The sequence below is a fragment of the Podarcis gaigeae genome, assembly GCF_964106915.1.
Source record: "Podarcis gaigeae genome assembly, chromosome: 16".
In the NCBI taxonomy this organism is placed as follows: Eukaryota; Metazoa; Chordata; class Lepidosauria; order Squamata; family Lacertidae; genus Podarcis; species Podarcis gaigeae.
In genome coordinates this window covers 40,397,215-40,421,583 of record NC_139693.1, presented here as the reverse complement: position 1 = coordinate 40,421,583, position 24,369 = coordinate 40,397,215, and the positions used below count along the sequence as shown (strand labels likewise).

The window sequence follows — 24,369 nt, the reverse complement described above, 5'->3', positions numbered from 1 at the left end:
ACATGCAAGTGCCAAATTTGCAAGGAAAATAGTTCTTTCTGCAATTGTTAATGTGTACTAATTGTTCTGTATCAGAAGCACAAGTAAATGAATCTCCTTCAGAACAAGTACGTGATACTTTCACATTAAGCTTCAGTTATTGCTGTAAAGGCAATTGTGTCCTTCATTGCTTTCTTCAAATTTCCAGGGTCAGTTTATAGATTTGTACATGAGGAAGAGCTTGCATGTTTCTGGGGAAAAGCTGGCATTTTTCACCATATCACTGGGGGAGTAATTGCATCCTAAATGGCTTCCTGAGTAGCTTGATTTTGATCTGTTTGTGGGGAAGGCCTTGCTTATCCCAAGGATAATAATTCGATAATGAGGGTGCCTGATTAAATTTAGAGTCCATTTGCTAAGCTATAATGCATCTCAGTGAAACATGTCACTTTAAATAGAGATGCTTTCATCTGAAATAACCAGAAGGAGGCAGGCAGCATTAAGGGTAAAAAATAAACTTTATTTTTAAAGTGTAGGTGAGTGTGGTACTTATCTGATAAAGGGTGTGTACAGACACAATTTGAGCAGTAAGCCTGCTGAGAAAGCACTTGCCATGTGGTGTTTAGAGGAAAGATATCTTGGACTGAGCTCAGGAAACCAGACTTGTGTTTACAGCAGAAGTCGCCTTTAAATGTTGCTGTAATGTTCTGGAGAAGCTGTGACAATTTTTCTTCTGTGCAAAATGGACTTCTAAGTGTGATGTGTATATAGAATCATAGAGTTGGACGAGACCACAAGGGCCATCGACTCCAACCCCCTGGGGGTAGAAGACTCTGGGTCTGACACTTATAATAATTTATTATTTATACCCCGCCCATCTTTCTGGGTTTCCCCAGCCACTCTGGGCAGCTCCCAACCAAATATTAAAAACACAATACAGCATTAAACATTAAAAACTTCCCTAAACAGGGCTGCCTTCCGATGTCTTTTAAAAGTAAGATAGTTGCTTATCGCCTTGATGGGAGACATTTCTACAGGGCAGGTGTCCTACCGAGAAGGCCCTCTGCCTGGTTCCCTGTGACCTCACTTCTCACAGTGAGGGAACTGCCAGAAGGCCCTTGGCGCTGAACCTCAGTGTCTGGGCAGAATGATGGGGGTGGAGATGCTCCTTCAGGTATACAGGGCCGAGGCTGTTTAGGGTTTTTAAGGTCAGCACCAACACTTCGAATTGTGCTCAGAAATGTACTGGGAGCCAATGCAGATCTCTCAGGACCAGTGTCACATGGTCTTGGTGGACATTCCCAGTCACCAGTCTAGCTGCCGCATTCTGGATTAATTGCAGTTTCCGGGTCACCTTCAAAGGTAGCCCCACGTAGAGCGCATTGCAGTAGTCCAAGCAGGAGATGACCAGAGCATGCACCACTCTGGCAAGACAGTCTGCGGGCAGATAGGGTCTCAGCCTGCGTACCAGATGGAGCTGGTAGACAGCTGCCCTGGACACAGCATTGACCTGCGCCTCCATGGACAGCTGTAAGTCCAAAATGACTCTCGGGCTGTGCACCTGGTCCTTCAGGGGCACAGTTACCCCATTCAGGACCAGGGAGTCCTCCACACCTGCCCACCCCCTGTCCCCCCAAAATAGTACTTCTGTCTTGTCCGGATTCAACCCCAATCTGTTAGCCACCATCCATCCTCCAATCTGATTTAAAAGAGAGCTGGGTATCATCTGCATACTGATGAACACCCAGCCCAACCCCCCTGATGATCTCTCTAGGTGGCTTCATATAGATGTTAAAAAACATGGGGCAAGAGGATGGAGCCCTGAGACACCCCACAAGTGAGAGCCCAGGGGTCTGAACATTCATCCCCCCCCCCACTTTCTGGACACTGTCCAGGAGGAAGGAGCAGAACCACTGTATAACAGTGCCTCCAGCTCCCAGCCCCTCTAGACATTCCAGAAGGATGTTATGGTCAATGGTATCAAAGGCCTCTGAGAGATCCAGCAGAACTTGGAAACAGCTTTCACTTTTGTCCCTAGCCCGCCAGAGATCATCAACCAGCGCAGGCAAGGCAGTTTCAGTCCCATGATGAGGCCTGAATCCCGATTGGAAGGGATCCAAATGGTCCACATCCTCCAGGCGTGCTGGGAGTTGTTCAGCAATCACCAGCTCAATCCCTTAACTTCCTTCTACAACAGATGCTGCATTAAGGGGAGAATTAGCCTCCTGTTTTTAGCACACAAAAATTGTAGGTTGAGAAACCAACCTCAGGCTAACAAGTAGATAGATACATTCCTTTACTAAACAGAACCTAAGCAAGTACAGTATTACATTCTCTTTCCCAATCTGTTTAGAAAATATGTCAATTTTCAGGGATAAACCCTGAGAAAATAAGTTATTCAAATTAGTTGATTTCAAGTAACAATTTACTACATGTATGCCTTTACTGTAACTGATGGTTTTATTGTTTGCAATTTATGTGTAGTCGATCCAAGGCATGTGTGTTTAAAAAAAATCTTAATGTGTTATTGGTTTATGGCAGGAAACATAAAGCTGTTGGCTTAAAACCACATAATTTATAATATAGTTTTATGGTGGGAGGCATGGCTGTTCTGAGATGGGAGGTCTGTGTGCCCTGTCTCACTGCTGTCATAAGATGCCTTTTATTCTCGATTCAGCAATGCAAATTGAGCTATATTAGGACTCTTAATAAAAGAATCAGCCATGGGCCCTGTGCCAGTCTCTCTGGAATCAACCAAGAAATGAGATATTTGTGATGGGAATTGTCATCCAAAACATAATGGAGATGCCTTTGCTCTGATGCAATAGGGTGCTGGGTGGTCCAGTCATCTTGAGAAAATCAAAATGGTAGCAACGTCACAATCACACCATCATCCCAAGTGGAAAGAACCAGGCAGCTGAGTGGGCCAAATTACAGCAACTTTACCATCACGGGTCACCCACTTGTTTTTCTTAAACAAGGGGATTTGTGCCTTTGGTGTTAATCTTCAAGACAGAGGACCAGGGGTGCCAACTTGAATAAAATATTGTGGCGGCCCAGGTAAGCCCCACCCTGCATAATTGATCACACAATGCGGTGTACACACACTATTTGAATGGCAATGCCCATCAACTGGGGGGCATGGCCCCCTCAAATATTTTATTGGGGAGGGCAAAGCCCCCTAGGCTCCTAGGAGTTGGCTTCTATGCACAGGACCATTAAAAAGATTGTAACAGGAAATGTGCAGGAAATCATAAGCTTCCTGAAACATTGGAGCTGAGGTGGAGGTATGAGGCACCCTGATAGTTATCTTTCCTTCTCCTTACACCTGAGCCCACGGCCAATAGTTGTCAATACATATTAGAGGACTTTTTAGTTTGGATTATGCATACTTGTTTTCCTTCTACAGGGTTGGTGAACCTGTGACCCTTCAGTTGCTGTTGAACGATGACTCCCATAATCCTTGACTGCTGGCCATGCTGGCTAAGACTTAGGGGACACTGAGCCCAACAACATGTGGAGGGCCACAACTTCCCAGCCCTTGCCCTCCTGGTTTCTGTGCCTGTCTGAAGCAGCTGCAGTATATAACTGAAATCATACACACAACTGTTACTGAAAATTGTGGACGGGAAGAACGAGAAACAAAAGCACAATTGTAAGTGGTGGGGGGCGGGAATGACAGTTTATGAAATACAGTACAATGCAATTTTTAAGACACCCAGGCTGCGTGCATTAAACTTTCACTTAAAAAACCCACTAGGGATATTTTTGTGTGACAATGAAGATGAACAAAGGAGTTCTGTATATCCTGCGGTCCTGTCCCTGACCACACCTAGTCCATTCCTACTTAAGCTGCCTTGTAAATACAGCGTCATTATGCCTGCCTCTCCAGATTAACAGACTCGAAGAAGATCCAGCTACATCACAAGCCTCCCACAAGCCAGACGCTAAAGGGAGAGACCAGAAACAAAGGTGCAGAGCAACTTTAAGTAAATGCCGTCATTTGCCCAGGGTAAGAAACTTCTTCTAAATTAGTTTATATCGTGTAAAATATTTTAAACTTGTGGTCTGATAACTATATTGTTTTCTTCATATATATAATAAAACCTTGCATGAGATCAGCAGACATATATTGATATTAAGAATAATTAACAGATTATTTAACAGATAATTAACAGATTATTAAACACAGTTTTACAAATTTATTCGATCATTGCTTTTAATAATTATTGCAGGTGCTTGGCATTATGGAAACTCAGTTCACTTCCAACAGCTTTCATATTGTGTGAGAAAAATAATCTTCCTGGATTAGCTTCCTGGCTTTATTTTTCTGTTGTTGAGACAAACGTGTGTTTCTTTAGTCTGTGACCCTCTCAATGTGTGTGTGCCTCTTAAAAAAAAACCCTTCCATATACAAACACCCTGAGAAAGAATAGGATTTTTTTATCTTTATATTGAATTGGCTCATCAAATCTTAATAATGGCAAAAATGTGCAGTATGGAATAGGGCAGCCAAGCATATAAGCTCCAAAGCCCTGGGAACTGAAAGGGTGCAGCGCCCTTACTTCCCCAAAGTTTAAGGACCACTGCAGATGGCTATGTTGCAGTAGTGCTGTATATCAGTGCTGAAGTGTTTTGAGAAACTGGTGCGCCGTCACATTATTTCCTGTCTTCCATCAACTTTTGACAACTACCAGTTTGCATACAGGGCAAATAGATCCACGGAAGACGCTATCACTACCACTCTCCATGCTGCTCTGTTCCATCTGGAGCAGCCGGGGAGTTATGTGAGGCTGCTGTTTGTGGATTTTAGCTCTGCTTTTAACACTATCCTCCCCCATAGACTGGTGTCCAAGCTAGAGGCGATTGGACTCTCCAACTCCACCTGTCTCTGGGTTTTGGACTTTTTGTCAGAACGTTCTCAGAGGGTTAGAGTAGGGTCACATATGTCCACAGCCCTTAGCCTTAACACCGGCTCACCACAGGGTTGTGTGTTGAGTCCCCTGCTCTATACTCTCTATACGTATGATTGTACAGCCATTTATTCCAGCAACAAAATCATCAAGTTTGCTGATGACACTACGGTGGTGGGGCTCATTTCAGGAGGGGATGAGTCCGCCTATCGGGACGAGGTGGAGCGGCTTTGTGCTTGGTGTGGAGAGAACAATCTGGCTCTTAATACGACTAAGACCAAGGAATTGGTGGTGGATTACAGGAAAAAAAAGGCGGACATTCAGCCCTTGTATATCAACGGGGAACGGGTGGAGAGGGTGGCGGAATTCAGGTTTTTGGGAGTGACTATCGATCAGGGCATGACTTGGAGCGCAAATACTACTGCTCTGGCGAAGAAGGCCCAGCAGAGAATTTATTTCCTCAGACTTTTAAAGAAGAACAATCTGAGTGAGAGACTGCTGGTGTCCTTCTACCGAGGCTCCATAGAGAGCATTCTCACATACTGTATTTGTGCCTGGTTCTCCAGCTGTACAGCTAGGAAGAGGAAGGTGCTCCAGAAGGTCATAACCACAGCCCAAAGGATTATTGGTCATCCCCTCCCATCTTTGGAAGAACTGTACGGTTCCCGCTGTCTTAGGAAAGCAAACAATATCCTGCAGGATGCATCTCACCCGGGACACAGTCTGTTTGTACTACTGCCTTCTGGCAGGAGATACAGAAACATCAAGTCAAGGACAAATAGACTGAAAAATAGTTTCTATCCAAGAGCTGTGGCCTTCTTAAATGCAGTAACTCGATAGTGTGACCTGGGAGTTTGATGGGTGTGGGTGTGGGTGTGGCTGGAATGTGGTTTGTTTGGTTGTTGTTGTTGTGTTGCTTTTGTTGTTTTTAAGGGATGGCATCCAATTTCGTTGCACTTGTGCAATGTTGCACTTGTGTAATGACAATAAAGAATCTATCTATCTATCTATCTATCTATCTATATCAATTTTACCACAATGGATTTCCCACTTTAATGCTGGTTATTTGGGGCAGATAAAAAGATGCAAGCTAAACAATATGTACTCAACCCTAAATCAAAGCAAAAGTTTTCTGCCAGTCTGTCCATTAGATGCAATTATAACATTAAATATTAAAGGAGGCTCCCTCCCTTTGGAGGAAGAGACTGCTTTTTATTGGTGCATTTAGGTGGTATTAATGCATTATCAGCTATATATTGAGAGGTTTTGTTCTCCAACTGCACACAATCCATTTGTGGGGTCTAATTTCCTCATGTTTGGCTGACCCCTTTGTGGAGTAATCATTTGTGCAGATGACATATTACTTGGTCTCAAACTCCTAATTTAGATTTTGCAGAACCACTTTCAAATCTGCCCAGAGTACTGCGACCATCAGCGGCCTGAGCACAGATTTCTAGCCATTAACCAACTTAGTGTGTGGTCAAGCCCCCTTGAATTCAGCAAAACTTACTTATGAGTTAACGTGTATGTGATTGCTCTATTATATATATCGGCTTAGGTCACTGTTGTATATCACAAGATCAGTTTCTGCTTTACAATACAACTTTAATCCTACTTTTGTTTTGTCTCTGTCTCCCTTGCAGATCAGACTATTCCCATGCATTTATTTCCACCACATTGCAAAGCCAGAATCATGCAGGAATCGTTTGCTGTCCATTTCCTGAAGGTGCTGAAGGAACTCCTAGCTTTTGTGCTGTTCAGTTACACAGTGCTGTTAGGGGCGCTGCTGTTGGCTGGCTGGACCACTTATTTCCTGGTGCTTAAGTGACAGCTCATGTTTTCCACCAGCAGCTTACAGATGGAGCCCAGATGCACTGTCTATCCAACACCCAATCAATAAACACAATTCCATTTCTATTCTAGAGACTCGACAAGTTTATTTTGTTACCTGCTTAATTATGCACCTTTTAGATATATAAAATGCACTGCAAATTATTTTAATTATTTTTTGGTTGATTGATTGAGGTTATTTATATGCTGCTTTTCCACAATGAATTGTACCCAAAGCAGTTTCACAGCAAACATTAAAGAACACTGAAATGAAGAGCGTTGGAAATATACAAATATATAAAGTACAGAACATGTGAGTAAATTCTATCAAAATAACAAAAACAAAAAACAATTTGGCAAACATTACCAAAAAAATAATAATCTCCAAACAATATAGGCTTAAGTACATAAATACATGCCTGTTGCCTTTGTCCATGGAGTTTTCTTGGCAACGATACTGGAGTGGCTTGCCGGTTCCTGCTCCAGGTGGATCATGTTTGGTCAAAACTCTATGACCTGTTCATCTTGGGTGGCCCTGCACGACATAGCTCATAGTTTCTCTGAGTTATTCAAGCCCCTTCACCATGGCAAGGCAGTGATCCATGAAGGAGGAGGAGGAGGAGGGGACAGCAGAGGACGAGGTGGCTAGACAGTGTTCTTGAAGCTACCAACATGAGTTTGACCAAACTGCGAGAGGCAGTGGAAGACAGGATGGCCTGGCGTGCTCTGGTCCAGGGGGTCACGAAGAAATACATAGCAAAACAAGTTAACCAACAATAAAGGTTCTGGTCTTGCTGCACTCGAAGGAGCCTCGCTTAATTAAATACAATTCAAATGGCATACTGCTGGCTTTCAGGCTACAGCTGCCTCCCATTTCCTTACTCCAGAGGAGGCTGACTGCAGCAAAAGGCAAATATCAGGGAGGGCAATGATGGTAAGTCTCTTCTCTAACCTTCTGGAAGTATAGACTGCTGGTGCAGATCTTATTGTGCTTTTTGCATATTGTTTCAGGAGTCGGTATTTCAGTTAGAAGATCAATTACAAATTTATCCTCTGAAATTCACCTTCTTTCTCTTGTCTCTCCATGGGAGTACTACTATAAAAACAGAAGCTAGTTGATCAGGCTGTAACTAGGTTCAGATGTTGACTTTTTAAATTATGATTTGTTACCTCGCTTGGAGCACACTCCTGGTTTTCTGCTTTTAGTTTCTCTCTCTGATACAAAATCTCTGGCACAATGCTGTCTGGAGAAGGATTAAACCCCAGTGCAATTGTTCTCTTTAAAAATAAAAGCAACCGAGTTACCTGTGGGTCTTGTATAATTTATGTTGTTCAGATTGGGATTGTTTGCATTAAATCCTCAACAACTGCAGAGCAGAACATAAGATAAAAACGTATAACTACACCTTGTAACAGCAAAACAAAAACAAACACAAATAATAGGAGGACTTTAAAAACAGAATGTTCTGAAGTTATCTACATGGGATACCTGAAGTAATCAATGCAAATTGATATTAAAAATATTTTTAGGAAAAAGTGACAACATTTAACCTTTCTGTTACCTATATAATAGTTTCTCAACTGCTACATTGTTTATCATGGTAAAAGGTCTGCTAAGATTGTTACCTTAAACCCTGAAAGAAATTATATTTTGGGACACAATCTATGAGGAAATGAAAAAATTACTAAAAATTACATTTCACACAAAAAACGGAATCATTCCTTCTTGGGATTCTAACTGACAATATTCCAAATGAAAGATTAAAATTATTTTTCTATGCAGTGACGGCAGCTAGGATATTAATGGCCAAGTACTGGAAGGGTAACCATATACCAACTAGAGAAAAATGGCTACAAAAGCTGAGCCAGTACCTGGAACTCGCTAAGTTCACTGAAGCCTTAAGGAGCAGGTCAAATAAAATACTCCAGAAGGAATGGGAATGCCTAAATACCTACCTATCAAGTCAAGGTTCAACAACCAAGATTTGGTTGTGTTTAGAATAAACCCGTAAGTGGGGAAATGTCTCCTTATACCAAGATGAGGAATTTATTGAAATATAGAGATATTGTTTTAGTTATAGGAAATGAACCACCGTGAGGTTGATGGAAGTCAAAAAACCAAAAGTATAATAAAAAGAGATTTACCCCAGAAGGGTCAGTATCTCAGTAGAGAAATGAAATTCTGGGATGCCTATTATAGTTGTATTATGCTTATGTTCTTACTTTTTGCGTTTGCTCCGTTTTCTTTTGTTTTTTTATTCAATTGAAATGTTTGTATACTTTGTTTCGTTTGTATCTGCATAATAATTCAATAAAAATTTAAATTAAAAAAGAAGTAGTATTTTAAACATCTAATTAAATATTGTATAAATCTGATCACCATGAAACTAACACTTAAAGTTAGCTATTCTACTATAGGTTTTAATTTGCTTAATGTTCATCAAACCTTTCAGTTTATATTTAGGGAAATGTTCATTACGATTGTAATGGTGTATAATGTATATGTGTTTACAAGTTAATGTTTCTGATGATCAGAAGGGCTGAGATCTGCTCTAGATGCCATTTTATGAAATGTTACGTTTATTAAAGTGTAATACTGTACCTGCAAGCAATGCTGGAAACTGCAGCTGGGCAGTGTGCTGTTATATTCATGTCCTGCTTGCAGGCTTCCCACAGGCAGGATCTGGCTGGTCACTGTGAGAACAGGATGCTGGACTAGATGGCTCTTCTGATCTTCTTAAAGCATCACACAGGCATGTGCAGAAGGGCCTTTATGGGACTGCAGGTCCTTGACTTAGCTCCACTCTGTCTGAAAGACTGTATTCCCCCATGCAGTCCTGCCTGGGTGGAGATCTTCAGAGAAGGTTCTTCTCTGGGCTGCCACCCTCACAGGCACACAGGAGAGGGCCTTCTCAGTGGCTGCCCCCTCCCTAGGCAAGCGGAACTGGCTTCCTCCTTGTTGACTTTCCACCGGCACTTGGAGAGTTTGATTGTTTCAAGAAGGAAAGGGCTGGTGCTGTGATGCTTTTGTTGCAGTGATCTCTATGTGTGCGTGTTCTATTCATGTTTAATTGTTTTTCATGATTGCTTCCTCCCTGTTTTCATCTGTTTTATCTGTAGATGTGTTTACTCTTGTGAGGGTTTTTGCTTGTTGCTGATTTGTCATGCTGCTCTTCGGCTTCTTCCGATTTTTCCTATTATTTTTTTCATTTGCGTGTGCTTTTCCTGTTTTAATATGCCAGCTCCTCCGGAAGTCTGAGACCGAAATCTAGAGAATAAGCTTAAGGCAAACTCTATTCCACATAAAAGACACACAGACAAGAACAAACCCGCCTCTGGCAGCGCGAAAGGAAAGGCGCGCTTTTCCCCTCAGGGCGCAGCGAGGGCGGGGGGGGCGGGGGGCGGCTCGCCACGCGCACGCGCCAGGAGGTCTCTCCCGCCAAAAGGATCACGTGCCAACACGCAAGCGGCCCTCTCGCCCCCCCCCCCCGCTGCTGACCCCGACGCATGCGTAACAGCTCGTCCAAGGGCTTCGGCTTGAAACCTCCTAGAGTCAGAAAAATAGCAGAGCTCAACTTCCGGTAAAGAAACAGCCGCTGGGTCATTTAAACAGATGGACTCTGCAGGACCAGACGAAAGGACGCTCCGTCCCCCCAGCCGTCGACGCCAATTCCATCTCGCTCAGGATTTCCAGCAAGTGGGACTCGGAGGCGCGTCGTCGCCCGTGGCGGCGGGCGGGTAACAAGCTTGCCGTGTCCATAGAGGAGCGCCACTCTACCCTTTCGCATCTCTGCAGCGCGCACCTTCTCCTTCCTGCTCTGCGAAGACATTAACAGAACCAGAGCCGTTCCAGAGCGGAAGTGACGATAGAAGGCGGCGGCTTCCTAATAATGAGGATTTTTGTCGTCGTTCTAGCTGTATAAATCCCTCATAGACCCAGCCGGGATCAGTCTCTGAGGAAGGCAACGGCGCGAAACGTGAAGACCGGGACCCGCGCGGAGGGCTACATCCCGCCTTACGAAATATCTCTATGGCATGAGCCGTGGCGCTGGTGATGACGTGTTTCCGCTGCGCCTTGACTGAACCAAGATGGCGACGGCCTTGAGTAGCCGGTGGCTGCGGAGCTGCTACGCTTTCTTCAGGTATCTGTGGGAAGGAACCAGCTTCCTCCACTTCGCTCTGCCGCCCCCCAGCCGCGCCTTTTGCTTCAGTTCACTTCCATAGCGACGTCTGCCTGGGATGAATTCGCTCCCGGAGGTGCTGCCGCCTCCTATAGGAGCGGCCCCTGCAGTGAATTAGTAAATCCTCGGTAGATAATTGAAGCGAAATTTGATCTGAACACCCAACTAAGTACAACAGAACCCAGTTTGTATTCACTGTACAAATCTCTCTTTTAACTGTTGCTGTTGTGATTTTTAACTGCTCGTTCTGGACGTAGTATTGTTTTATTTGGATTATTTTGCTTGTATTGCACCGTGAGCAAATAAAGAAATCAATATCTGCATCTTCAAAGGTACAAGGTATCTTTGAAAATGTTTTATAGTCTAAATCCTGGAGGAGGTAGACTGTTTTGCAGTGACAGATGTACAGTTGAATTGAATTTTATTATTGTGGTCACAGACCAGTTCCAGCTCACTAACAATATCAGGAAAATCATAAAACACAACAGGAATACATTGATGTGTATAGTTAAGGAGTTCCTGCTCAGTTTCCTAACAGCCTGGCTCTTGAAATGAGAGGACTGTAAGCAGGATTTGGCTGGCAGTGGACTCCAAATATGGTGGATCTTTGCTCATTCATCCTCCAGAATTCATATTGCTTATAGCACTTGTACCTAAGATGGATATGTTTTTCCCCCTAGGCACAGTTTTCCCATCTTGGCAAATGGTAAAGCTCGTTGCATGTCAGGATTGAGGGGACCATGGAGCAAAGTGGTAGCACTGGGGTTTGGAGTAACCTTGTCTGCAATTCCTATTACACAGGTAACCCTCTGGGAAATATTTATCGGTTACAATGCCAGGACCGAAGGTTCAACTTAATTTTTAAATTCTTTGGTAGTCTCTCTTTTTTAAAACAAATCATTTCCCTTCCATTTGGAGTTGAATTTTTCTCCTATTTACACCTCCAGCCTTTCTGTCCTTGTTACTCTTTTATCTGGAACTTGCTGCCTCCTGACATCTGTGTCTCTACTTGTTTGCAGCTGTTTAAACAGTATGTGAAAATGTGGCTGTTTGTCAGGGATGGGCAGGAGCCAGAGGAACGGGAGGGGGGTGATATGTGAGCCGAGGGAGGCAGAGACTGGTGGTGCAGGAGGAAAGTCAGGAAGAGGAGACAGGACAATGAGAGACAGAAGAGCTGCAGGAGGCCTCGGATATTGGAGAGACCAGGGTGCTTCTAGAGACAGTCATGGTTTTGGAAACCCCGCTCAAGGAGAGGCGTGTAGTGCCTGGAACAGCTAGAGCTGCTGTTGAGGAGGATCCATGCACTTCAAGTTTAAGACAGGAGGGGATGGGGCCACACTGTAGCTCCAACTGTCCAAGACAGAGCACGGGTCTGCTAGTCGTAGACAGCATGAGTATTCTTGTCATGTAACCAAGTGCTTTGCTAATAAAAAACTAAAAATTCAGTTGCTCATCCTTGTTGGTCTGGTTCAACACTGTGCTCTGCCTCCACAGTTGGAGGCATAAATGCTTCTGAATACCAGTTGCTGGAAACTACGAAAGGGGAGTGCTCTTGTGCTTGAATCCTGTTTGCTGGTTTCCCACCTGCATCTTGTGAGCCACTGTGAGAACAAGATGGCCCATTGGCCTGAACCAGCAGGCTTTTCTTAGGTTCTTATTATAAGCATACAGCACCTAGCTGCTAAGGTATCATTACGGCTTTATTTTTCCCTCATATAATTAACGGAGAAATCACAACAGTTGGCTTTTCCCAATGCATTTTCTAGTTATTTTATTTGGTTATGGAAAGGTTTTAGTTTTACCAGAAGGTAAAGAACTAACAGTTCATCTGTTGACAGCTGCACAGATCGCCATTAGTTATAACTGGGGGAAACCCAATGCTTCAGATGAGTGGAGAGCTAAGGTGTTGAGATATTGGACATATGATAAATCTGACAAACTCAGAACAAAAGAAGAAAAGCCTTGGCAGTCTGTTCAGTGAAAAGTAGAGACTTTTTAATTATGTAAAAATGGGATAATGTCGAGCCACATACTTTATTAGGAATTGCCTGAGGATAAGTAAACATTGTACTAGGTTTCAATAATTAGTTAACAGGTTTTACTCACAGTAGACCTACTGAAATTAATGGACATGTCTAACTTAGGTCCATTAATTTAAATGGGTTTTATCTGAGCGAACACTGGTTTTACCATTCCAGTTGTTTTAGGTCATTTTTTTCCTATAAGTAACAGATAGTATTATCATTTTATATATTTTACACATTCGTATATATATTTATACTTTTGATGGTTGTACTCACTGTTACGCTAATAAAATATTTTTTAAAGTTAATGACTTCTGGCTTTTTTCTTTTTTGCCGGCAGCCATGTCAGGTTTCCAGATTCTGAAGAGCTATTATTTTGAAAAGCAAGCTGGCAAACGCATAATATTTGTCTTTCAGAAACATGATCCAAGCTCACTTAGCAATGAAGCGTTAATCCGAAGAGCTGTGTCTTTAGTAACCGATAGCACTGGTACCCTTCTCTCTCAAACAACATATGCGTTAATTGAAGCTCTAACAGAGTATACAACGGTAAGGTGCTCTGTCTCTGAACTTCTGAATTCTGCAGCATAACACAAACTTTTAGTTAACTGGGTGCTACTGAGTATGGGTTGTTTCCTGTTGCAGGCAGTTTACACGTTGGTGTCACTGTACCAGAAATACACACACCTCCTTGGGAAAATGAATTCCAATGAGGAGGATGCAGTTTGGCAGGTGATCATCGGTGCTCGAGTAGAGGTAAGGAACCAGCAAGAAACCTGGGCTCAATGCATCTTTTTCAGGAACCAGTATTCCAGCATTGATATTCTGGATATGGACCCCAAAGCCCTGATTTCAAATTCCTTACTCCTTTCTCACTTGAAACACAGCTTTAAAAAAAAAAGAAGAAGAAAGAAAAAGGAGGCTTAACAGTGATCGGATATACAGCTGTAAGAGAGTGGTTGTAAATGATTTGTGCCAAATCAGAAGTTTGCTTTTATTTAACCTAACCTGCTTATAAAATGTTTATTTTTGGTGGAATAAGCAAGTTCAGATGCTGTTTCTCATTGTAGCTTTTGTCTTTAGATGACTGCGAAGCAACAGGAGTACCTCAAGTTAGAATCCAGGTGGATGACTGCATTGCGCCTTTCAGAGATGGCAGCAGAAGCAGCGTATCAGTCTGGTATTATTCACTGAAGCATATCCCCATCACTGAATAGCTCCCCACTGTTTTCCAAGGCATTTGCATCTTAGGACAAGTTGTATTCACTTGAATTGTCTCTCAGACACTTTGGTCCAGAAGAGTGTACGTGTAGGGGTGTTCCCACACCTGATTTTGGAGTTTGGGTTGTACCATAGAAGCCCCGCCCCCCCTTCCAAAAGCATATTGGAGATGTTAAAAGAAAATAGCACAACATGCATATATGTGTTTCATCAAATGCAGACTATGTTTGGAGAGATCTTTTTAAACCAGCCTCAGGATTTGTTGTCCTGTGATGTGGTGAAAGAAAATAATGGAAGGAATTCTGCAATACGGGTGCAAGGAAAGTCTGCATCTGCAACTATGTATGTCTGCACGTTGCTGTCATATGACAGCCATGTCTTCATGTGAATGACATGTGCCCATCCATGAACACCCTTGGATCTGTGCCTGGACCCAAGTCCGATCAGTGTTGTGGTGTAAAACTGCTGATTTTAACCTTACTTTTTCAGGAGCTGATCAAGCATCCGTTTCAACACATAACCACATTCAGCTGGTGAAAACCCAAGTGCAAGAGGTGCGGCAGCTGTCGCAGAAAGCAGAGACTAAGCTGGCGGAAGTTCAAACTGAGGAGCTCATGAAGCTGACAGAAGAGCCACCGTTGCTGCCAGCCGGTCGACAAGCCAGCGTGGAGGAAACCGATGAAGAAGCCTACCTGCGTGAAGACTGAAGTGTTGCTAGCCTTGAAGATTTTGCCCCCAACTTTGATGGGGAAAGGAGGCACTAAGTTGAAATACCAACCTTGTTAGCTGCAGGTCTTGGACATTGGAAGTTGTGTTTCTGATTTGTGGGAAAGTGCTTCTATTTAAATCAACTATGCAAATGTGAAGGTAGCCAGCTGAGGGGTCCTTTCTTGGCTGTGGAGATCTATTGTTAGAATGGCTAATGAAGATGATTCAGTAACAGGTCCTCAAACTCTCAAAAGCCTGGAGCTAATTGTACCTTCAATTTCAAAAGGGTTGGGTTTTTTCTTTGAAAATATTTACTTGGGTTGTAAAGGAAATGAAGTCATGCCAACTATTATTGCACCTGAAATTTCACAAGTAAGTTGCCAGAAAGTCAGTTTAAAAGATAAATGTCACTTGTGTGTGTATATGCTCCCCCCTAATTATGTGAACTTTAGCAACCTCTTTTTAAAAATAAAAGTTAGCAGGACTTCTTTTAACTGTAGCTAAAGGCAGATTCTTAATAGTGGACTGTGCAGACAATCGTCCCAATATGGCACAGGTGATCTACATGTTAGCACACAGTAGCTGAAGTCACACAAGGGTGTCTCATTACATAACCACAACCAACAACAGCAATAATTTAATCACTCAATTCAGATAGCTGCACCCAGCAGTGGGAATAATCTGTTGTCCTAACATTATGGAGTAAAAAATTCAAAAGGTGATGGGGAGAATAGGTTGTGCAGCATCTATCACACCACTAAAAGGCACCTTTCGAGACAAGTGATTAAAATTTTCAGTGCAATCTTGCACATTCAATATGACTTACTCATAAGTCCATTTAATCTAACTCCAACAAAACTGCGTTTCAAATCAAATATACCTCTGTATAGCTTAGAGCTTATAAGATATAGAGGTGGGTTTTATCTTGCTCAAACACAAAGTGAAGAGAACCCTTTGGAATGCTATGTGAGCCAGGCAATGCCAAAAGTGAAGAAAGAAAGGCGGGCTAGGCTTTTTTAGTTACAGATAGGTAGCCGTGTTGGTCTGCCATAGTCAAAACAAAAAAATTCCGTCCAGTAGCACCTTAAAGACCAACTAAGTCAGTTCTTGGTATGAGCTTTCGTGTGCATGCACACTGTGTATCTGAAGAAGTGTGCATGCACACGAAAGCTCATACCAAGAACTGACTTAGTTGGTCTTTAAGGTGCTACTGGAAGGAATTTTTTTGTTTTGACTAGGCTTTTTTGTAAAGGCAAATCACTTCCTGTGGTCAGATGGAACTGTTGCACACAAACATTCACTTCTCACTGCTGCACGCATCATGGCTCGAGAGACACACCACAAGTGTCCTTTCATCTCCTTTTTCATACCACCATAATTGAATGCCCCTTGCTATCAATTACAGCCCTGCATGAACACACTAATTGTAAAAATAATAACACATCTATGCCTCCCCAAGAAAGACACCCTTCTCATAGATTGCAAACTAAATTTAATGTTCTAATCTCCACCCACCAGCTCCCAACTTTAGGGAAGCATAAATCAGATTGCATCAGAAAAGAAAGTAGTCACAGTTCTTTTTTAAAATACAGGACCCCTGACCATTAGCTCCACTCGTGACCGACTTTGGGGTTGCGGCGCTCATTTCGCTTTATTGGCCGAGGGAGCCAGCGTACAGCTTCCGGGTCACAGGAAAGGTATGCTAAAAGGAACAGTCAAGACGTGGGCCTTGTCAGCAATGATATGGATTTCTGCTGTTTGACAATGCATGATGCTTTTTTGGAGACAAGGCAGTCCATCAAAACAAAAACTGCAGCATGGAAGGCCCAGAGATTTTGAGGAGAGGGGAATGCAAAAGATGCAGCTTGAGAAAATGTAAGAAGGGGAGAATCCAACTTAGCTGATAACACTGCACAATAATAATTTTTAAAAATCAATACAGAAATTTGAACTAGGATTTTAATTTCAACAATAATAATATTAAAAGATGTGTCTTTGTGTGCTTGTAATGCACATCACCCTTACAACTAAGCCCAGGAAAGTTACCTGCCCATTAACATCTTTACTAGCCTGTTCACTTGCCCTATTTATGTAAATTTATTGAGCTGACAAGGCTAAAAAATGGGTGAAGGGGAGAAGAGAAAAAATACTGTTTTCCTATTTATCAACATCTCCCCCCCCGCCCACCAGCTGGTCACCTGGAGACCACTTCTCACATGCAGGTGATCAGCTGCATTGCCCATTTTCTATTCCCCATCTCCCTGCAATCTTTAATTTTAAATGCTGCATAGACATTTCTTCTATCCATTTTTCTCTGTTGTCACATGGGAGTTCAACCACTATTCTTCCAAATGCTGAGTCCAACTACCCAGGCCTAGTGAAGCACTCTGCACCTGCCTTCCTCCAGATGCTTGACTACAGCCCCATCTTCCTTGACCCCTTTCTACTGCTAATGAAGAAGAAATATCTGGAGGGCCCTCAAATTGGGAAGAGAAGCACCTGAGTTTGGAGAACAGCTCAAAATACCCCTGGACTTTACGCCAAGGCCAAGGTGGCTTGCTGCTGTAGGAGACTCCAATGGTCTAGCAACACTACACATTTTAACAAGTTTAGCTGTTGTGGGTCCTCTCTCCCAGAGAATTATGGGATTTGTACTTTTACAAGCTCATCCCTCATCTGGAAGCCATGAAAATGATTAAACATGTTTTAAACTGATCTAAGCCTGTGTAGAGGAGACATGTCTTGGTGCCAGATTAGAAGAGGACACACCCTGGGTTTAGTCTGATGGGGAATGTTATTAGTTGTGCCTTTTCTGTTGAAAAAACATCCTGCCTTTCACCATCATGTAACCCAGGGCATCCACTGGTGCTCTTTGCTTATATGAAGAGTCTGCTGGACCAAGGCAATGGTCAGCATCCTGCTCTTCTGGGAAGCCCATGAGCAGAACCTGGGTACCATAGCAGTCTCCTCATCTGTAAGTACCAGCAACTGGTGCTGAGAGGGACGTTTCCTCTGACAATAGTGGAAGAACATAGTCACTATGGCTGGTAGTCTTTGATAGCCGTATCAGGTACTGAACAGACTGAACCTGCGTAGCTCCATTTTGTGTGCCCTCAGACCACATCCTGCAACCAACATTCCACCAGAATATTTGAGACTTCACATATTCACTAGTGAGACATTTACAAAGACTGCCTAAAGTATTACACTGGTGGCTTTACCTTTGACCGTAGTGCTTCAACAGAGAAAATACAACTTTTTAATGTTTTCTCTCAGGTTGAAGTTTTTTCTCTTTATGAACCAATGTACTCCTGATGAGTGCTTCCAGTCAAGGTGAAGCTGGTGCAGAAGAAACCAAAGAAACAGAAACAAGAGACGACTTTATTTTAGGATGCAGGGAGAGCCTGGCCACAGCCATTTACTCCAGTACCAGGGATAAGATGCTACCAGGAAAAGCATGAAAGCAACCCCCCCCCACTCCTCCTCCACAGCTGCCTCTGGGCATGGCAGGCTGCTAACTTTTGAGGACATCTGTAAACAATTTCGAGGGTGGGGGTGGGAAATCAGTGCAATAAAGTTATTCTGCAATAAACAATCTAAAAAAAAAGGAAAGATATCTGTTTATATCAATTTAAGCCAGCTCCTATCAAAGTCTCAGTCTGGTAGTTTTACTGCACCAGACACATCCTAATCTATCCTATAGTTTCTGAGTTACTGACGTGGCACATCGGAGGTTGTCGTCTTTCAGCAACGTCCACATGACCCACAGCTCCGTTGGGTTCAGTTTGTGTATAATCATCAATTCTTTGTACAGGCAGGGATCAAAGGGATTAAAGGGCCTCTGGATTCCAAAGGTCCTAAAGCCAGGATGGTGCATTGGGATGGTCCCCATTTTGGCCAAGCACATCCCAACAAAGACATCGTCTATTGGGAACAACTCAGTGTCCTCAACCGTCACCTGCAGCTGCTGCACCATCAGCCGTGACATGACATAGCCGCCGCCACCAACATAGTGTGGATAGAAGGGTGCCGGATACATTGACTTTGGGATGAAATACTTGGTGTTGGTGTTCCTGATTGGCCGGGCTTTGCTGATGACATCCCCAGCAAAAAGGTATTTGTCAGGGTCCAGATGCTCAAGGAACTCTACAATGTTGTAGGTGTTCACAAAGACATCATCATCGCCCTTCAACACAAAGCAGGCATGGGGGCAGTCCTCTGCCACCCACCGAAGGAAATGCAGCTCCTTCAGTGTCAGGTTGAAGAAGTTATCAACAAAATCCCACTGGAGGATATCATCAAACTCCAGGTTTTCGTAGGCCAAAAGCTGGCGGAGGGAGTGAGCCTGAACTTTGATCTCTGAGCGGCCAAGCAAGAACAGGAGCCTCACCAATTTCCCACCAATAATGGCCTCCTTCCCCCAGGTGCTCCTGATGGCTGTGCGGCGGTCTATGTTGACAGGGGTGGACTTGATTGCTAGCAGGAGGAAGGTCTTTGCAGCACATCTGGAGGGCTTCAGCAATGTCGAGAAATTCCGGCAGTGTTTATAGGTTAAGAAAACACGGTGAACCTCAGGGAGGGAGGGAAAGGAATTCACGACCATCATGTCTGGCAAGCATTTGCTTGACTTCACCAGCTTGGGAATGCTCACGTTTGGCCTGCGCTGTTCTCTGTTTGCCAAAGATGCAACCAGCTTGGCATCTCTCCTTAAGTAGACCAAGTATGCAAGTAATAGAGCTGGTAAGATGTATACCGAGAATCTTCTCATCCTGGTCTGCATCTCAGCCAATGTCGGAGAACTGAACCCCTACATGAGAAAGATGGAGGGCAACTGTGAGGTTACTTTTCCATGTGCTCTGTATTAAGTTAAGCAAGTGAGCACACAATCTGTTCTGTTTGAAATATTATGAGCACAGGTGGGATTCCTACTACCTTGATAAAATCACACAACCCCACACCTGATTACTTGGGCTGTCAACCCGATTAAAGAAATCTTAGCAAATAAATAGTATGAGTTTCAGCAAATTAATTGAACAAATTGGAATCTGAGCAAAAATAATGCTGAAGCAACAACACAGTTCCTTGCTGAAGAGAGGGAAACAGTAGTTGCCAAATTCAGTTTTATGGGTACTTCATATTGTTAAGATTATACATATGTCAAATCTGCTACAGATTACCAGTAATCAAAGAGCACTATGTAATCAAAGGTTTTTTTTAATTGGTTAGATTAATCAATTAAATATTGCAGACCTGCTTATTACCTCAGCACCCTTGTAAATTGTCTTCCTGAAGCCCTTGCTATTGTTTTTACCAGGACATAATTTCTCAGTGTTTCTACACTAAGCAGGGCATTCATTTTGGGTGAGGCAACATGACTAGCTCCACGCAGGAATCAGATTCCAAGAACTGCCACTTTCATTGCAACCCACCAGACACATAAGAAGCAAATGAGTAGTTCTCATGTCTGTAAAAAGACACAACTGAAGACATAGAGGCAGTTGGCTCAAAACTAGGACTCTTAGTGGGATGGAGCGGAATCCAATTCACAAACGGTGTTTCGTGCAAGTGAGGTTATACCTATGATTTCACCATAGTGTAATACACACCTTCCATGGCTCACATGGAGCTGTGCCTTGCAAGTAAAATCAGTGGGAAGACTTACTTGCACAAGAGCTCCATCTGTGTACTGCAAAAGACATGAAGCTCTGGATCAGAATTCCTCTCTCAGAGGCACACGCAAGCTCCTAGTTCTGCTCCTATAATCTGCACTCACTTACCCCCTCCCTCAGTCACCACTCACCACAACTATGTTCTTTTCTCCTTAGCTGACATTTCTCTAACTATTTCTGCCCCAAGAGCATCGGAATAAAGGCAAGTGGCTGCCCAGCTACCTAAACATTTGCTGATGCAAACTGACACGGATGCCTCCAAGTTGCCAGCTGGTTGAAGAAACTGATGGAAAAGAAAAATGATGAAAATAAGCAAGAGGCAGTTACAGATCTTCAGGTTTTGAGTTTTCTGGGTGCAGAGCAGAAGAGCTCCTTCCCCCAGCTGGCATGGTGCAAGTTCAACCACAGCTGCTGTGGACCACACAAGAGTCTCATTGTGAAACCAGGTGGTCCACGGAGCTGCTCCCAACAGCCAAAGGAAGTCTCAATTAGCATCCTTTACAAGCAGTTGACAAAGAGCAGGGATTGCCTGAGTACCACCTAAAGGGGCGTTGGTCGGCTGATCTAGCACCTGGGCAGGAAACCAGGGTTGCTGTGTGGTGGCCTACTCTGGTTAAAAAAGAGGCAAGCCTGACTTCAAAACCCTGTGGCTGAATGTGGTTCCTAGTTGCTTATTAAGCTTTAATACAGAAGTGTGCAGACTTCTGCCCCATGAGATGCCCCACCATCACCTCCACCCAAAAGTTCATTTTTGTGCAAGTAACTACAAAGTTTGATGCCTCATCGCCAATCCTGGCTCACATACTTCTAAATAAAGGTCTGGCGCTCCTTCCCTGGAGACTGTGCTGTCCTACATGTCCTGCCTTGTCTCTTTTAGACTGCCCAGTACAGCAATCCATAAGGAAGTGTCATTGGCCCAGTCCGGTGGAACTCTCTGTCACTGGAGAGTCAGCAGGCACCTCCTGTGCCAACTTTTAAACACCTGCTGAAAACTTTTCTGCCAGGCCTATACAGATAATTAACAGCATGACTCCAAGCATGGGCTACTGGTGTCTGTTTTTAATTTCCTTTTGTTTTTAACTTGTTCTAAATTGTTCATGATGTATTTTTATAAGAAATAAATAAAATGATAAATCAGTGTTACCTTTTTGCAAGCTGTCAGCCAAGCCTAAATTTCCCCAGCTGCTTCCAGGTGAGCAGGCTCAGGACAGAAAAACAAAACCCTCGAAAAAACCTGCGAGAAAGTCTCTGCGCCTCCCGGGTGGGCCGCTGCAATCTCCGAGGGCGCGGAGAACGGAGGGCAGCAGAAGGCGGCGGCAGGCAGGCAGGCAGGTCCCCGTCGGCCAAGACTCTCCGCTTGCCTCGCAACCCGCCGCCCGGAGCCCCTGGGGAAACGCCTCGGGCGCAGCCGCCCGCTGCCTGGCCCTTCCTCCCAGGGGCCGGAGCGGGAAGGATCGGGGAGCCGCCTTCCCCGGCCAGGGCGGGGGAGTCCCGCGGGACTGGAACCAGTGCTGGGGGGGGGCAGAATTGAATCTCCCCCCCCCTACATCCCTAGGCTATGGACCCATTATGCCTTTAAAGAATATTCAAAGTACATTCTTTCCCTGAAAGAATTCTGGGCAGTAAAGTTTACCCCAAGCAGAGCTACAATTCCCAGTGACTTAACAAACTACCAAATTAATGTGCTATTCCATATTTGCTAATTAATAAAGACCGCAGTGCTTTGCAAATGCCAGCCATTTTGCCTGAATGATGAATACATGTACGTTTAAGAATGCTGGAGAAGGAAGTGGGGGTGCAGGCTTGGGAGGAACTTAGTCATGGGCAGGTTTGTGGAGGTGCAGGTGAGATTTCACCAGGACCATTGATGCCCCAGGCAGGAATACCATTTGCATGGGCACCTCTCTCTTTTTAGAATAGTTTATTGATTTTATAATAAAATGGCATTGATCAACTTCCAACAAAACCTGCAGTCTTACATGCATAAATTAGAAAATATAGAAGGGACATTGTCAAAACTGAATCTACTCCTTTTTTTCTGAGCAGTAGGATTGCCCACAACTGCCATCACATTGCAAAGGTATCTCACCTTTGAAATTAAACGACAGCAGCCCCACACGGACCTATGGTGTCTTTATTTGCAATATTAGGGTTTTTCCAGACTGTTGATTTTTGTGGGGGTGCTGTGCAGCAAAAATAACTCACGAGTGCTGGATTTAAGCAGGAGAGTGTGCAAATTATTCCATTTTATTAGTTGTTCTGTGATACTGCTGTAGTGTTACTGGGGTCTGGAGAGGCAACAACATCAGGACACACAAAAAAAGCAACCCCAGAATATGTATTCTCTGAAAAGATACAGAATTTCAGGAGGAAGTTATGGGACACGCACTGATTGGAAATGAAACCATATGCCTGCCCCAAAGCATTTGCATGTGCCAGCGTTACTGAAAGCAGAATCATGTATAACCACCCTGACAAATCATGCCCAATAAAGAGCACTTGCTCGGTTGGTTACAGTGTGGTGCTGATCATGTCAAGGTTGCAGATCTGATCCCTGTAAGGGACAGCAGCCCAGTTTATTATGCAGCCTCACTTTTGCCCCCCTTCTCAAGGCTCTGTGATGAAACCTCTTTTCCTTCTGCAAGGACAATGCAGTGCCTGCTTCCGGGGCCTCTGAATGTGTGCTGGGCCTGGAATGGAGAGAATCGCCTCCATGGAGGACAGAGAAGGGAGCTTTGAGTGTGTGGAGAAACTGGCCTCCTGTACGGGGCAACATTTACGTTTCTTGCTCCACCCACTTTTGACTGGCCCCACCCACCACCAGCACATGGCCCTCAGAAGGCTGTCCAGGAGGGAATGTGGCCCCCAGGATACAAAAACAAAAACAAAACCCTGCCTGGATGAGGAGCAGCAGCAGTGTGGAATAGCTGAAGAGGAGGGAAGAAGGGAAGAGATTGTGGAGCAGAAAGGAGAGTGGAGGCTCTGAGACTCTGGAAAGTCCTATGACAGAAACTGTTATTAAACTGGCGACAGTTAACCGACATTATTCATTGAGTCATCAAACCCCCAGTTGCCAGGAAACTAGCAGGAGTTTCAAGTTGGGTCAAGTGTTGTCTAATTTTCCCATTAAATGTTACATAATTGTTCCTGAAGTGGCTCGCAGCGTTTAACTCTTACAAGGTAAATAAATATTGTTTTATTAGACTCCTGAGTGATTGGAGGAGTAGATTTCAAATTTATCTCCCCTACACACCTGTCCATTGTAGCCCTGAATCCCCAAGTGTCCAGTTCTCCCCTCAAAATAATGTATATTTACCACAGGGTCTCCTACCACTTACAACCAAACCATAGCAATATATCCAACATGGCAGGTTGTAGGTCAGCCCCCTTGGCCCCTAATTTCTAGTGCCTAATTTTGACTGAAAATGAAAAGATTTCCCCTGCATTTTCAACTGTTTACTTTAACCTTTGCTTGGACAGTTAGTTATTCTGCTCCTGCGGCCAGTTCTGTGCCAACAAAATACTCAAGACGCCAACTTTTGTTCAGTTTTTGTTTCAAGGTTCTGTCACCAATCTTTCCTGATATATTGGCTTCAAAAGCAGGGTGGGGTGGGGATGGTTTTTAGCAGCCATTTAGAATGACGTCCACCATCTTGAACTCTGATGAGATGGGAATGTCCTGTGAGTCAGCCTTTGCCAACCCGGTGCCCTTCAGATGGATTGGGTGATGGCACTGGGTTGGCAAAGGCTGGAGCAACCAAGTTCCTGGGACCAAAACACAATAGGTATAAGTAAAATCCCAGTATATATGTATGTACATGGTTCTTTTGAAAAGTGGGGCTGC

The 24,369-nt window shown here is 43.8% G+C and overlaps 3 protein-coding genes across 5 annotated transcripts; 2 read left to right on the top strand and 1 right to left on the bottom strand.

Moving 5' to 3' along the window:
• Window positions 1–1,869: 1,869 nt before the first annotated feature.
• On the top strand, window positions 1,870–6,814 carry LOC310834273 (uncharacterized protein). 2 transcript variants are annotated; one of them, XM_083717829.1, is made up of 3 exons: window positions 1,870–3,634; window positions 3,872–3,991; window positions 6,536–6,814. In XM_083717829.1, exons 2-3 carry the CDS (start codon window positions 3,973–3,975, stop codon window positions 6,718–6,720), a joined length of 204 nt encoding a protein of 67 aa, XP_083573955.1. In that variant the 5' UTR covers window positions 1,870–3,634; window positions 3,872–3,972; the 3' UTR covers window positions 6,721–6,814. The 2 variants fall into 2 exon arrangements, with proteins under 2 accessions (XP_083573955.1, XP_083573956.1); XM_083717830.1 differs by lacking the exon at window positions 1,870–3,634 and having other exon boundaries at window positions 3,676–3,991.
• A 3,742-nt stretch (window positions 6,815–10,556) lies between these two features.
• Window positions 10,557–15,350, top strand: DIABLO (diablo IAP-binding mitochondrial protein). Its single transcript, XM_083715469.1, has 6 exons — window positions 10,557–10,864; window positions 11,584–11,704; window positions 13,345–13,476; window positions 13,573–13,683; window positions 14,011–14,107; window positions 14,638–15,350. The coding sequence occupies exons 1-6, from the start codon at window positions 10,812–10,814 to the stop codon at window positions 14,853–14,855; spliced, it is 732 nt and encodes a 243-aa protein (XP_083571595.1). The 5' UTR covers window positions 10,557–10,811; the 3' UTR covers window positions 14,856–15,350.
• Window positions 15,351–18,217: 2,867 nt separating this feature from the next.
• B3GNT4 (UDP-GlcNAc:betaGal beta-1,3-N-acetylglucosaminyltransferase 4) lies at window positions 18,218–21,778 on the bottom strand. Of its 2 annotated transcripts, none has more exons than XM_083715467.1 (2): window positions 21,670–21,778; window positions 18,218–19,663 (listed from the first exon to the last, which is right to left on the bottom strand). In XM_083715467.1, exon 2 carries the CDS (start codon window positions 19,634–19,636, stop codon window positions 18,554–18,556), a length of 1,083 nt encoding a protein of 360 aa, XP_083571593.1. In that variant the 5' UTR covers window positions 19,637–19,663; window positions 21,670–21,778; the 3' UTR covers window positions 18,218–18,553. The 2 variants fall into 2 exon arrangements, with proteins under 2 accessions (XP_083571593.1, XP_083571594.1); XM_083715468.1 differs by lacking the exon at window positions 21,670–21,778 and adding an exon at window positions 20,748–20,801 and having other exon boundaries at window positions 18,416–19,663.
• Window positions 21,779–24,369: the final 2,591 nt, after the last annotated feature.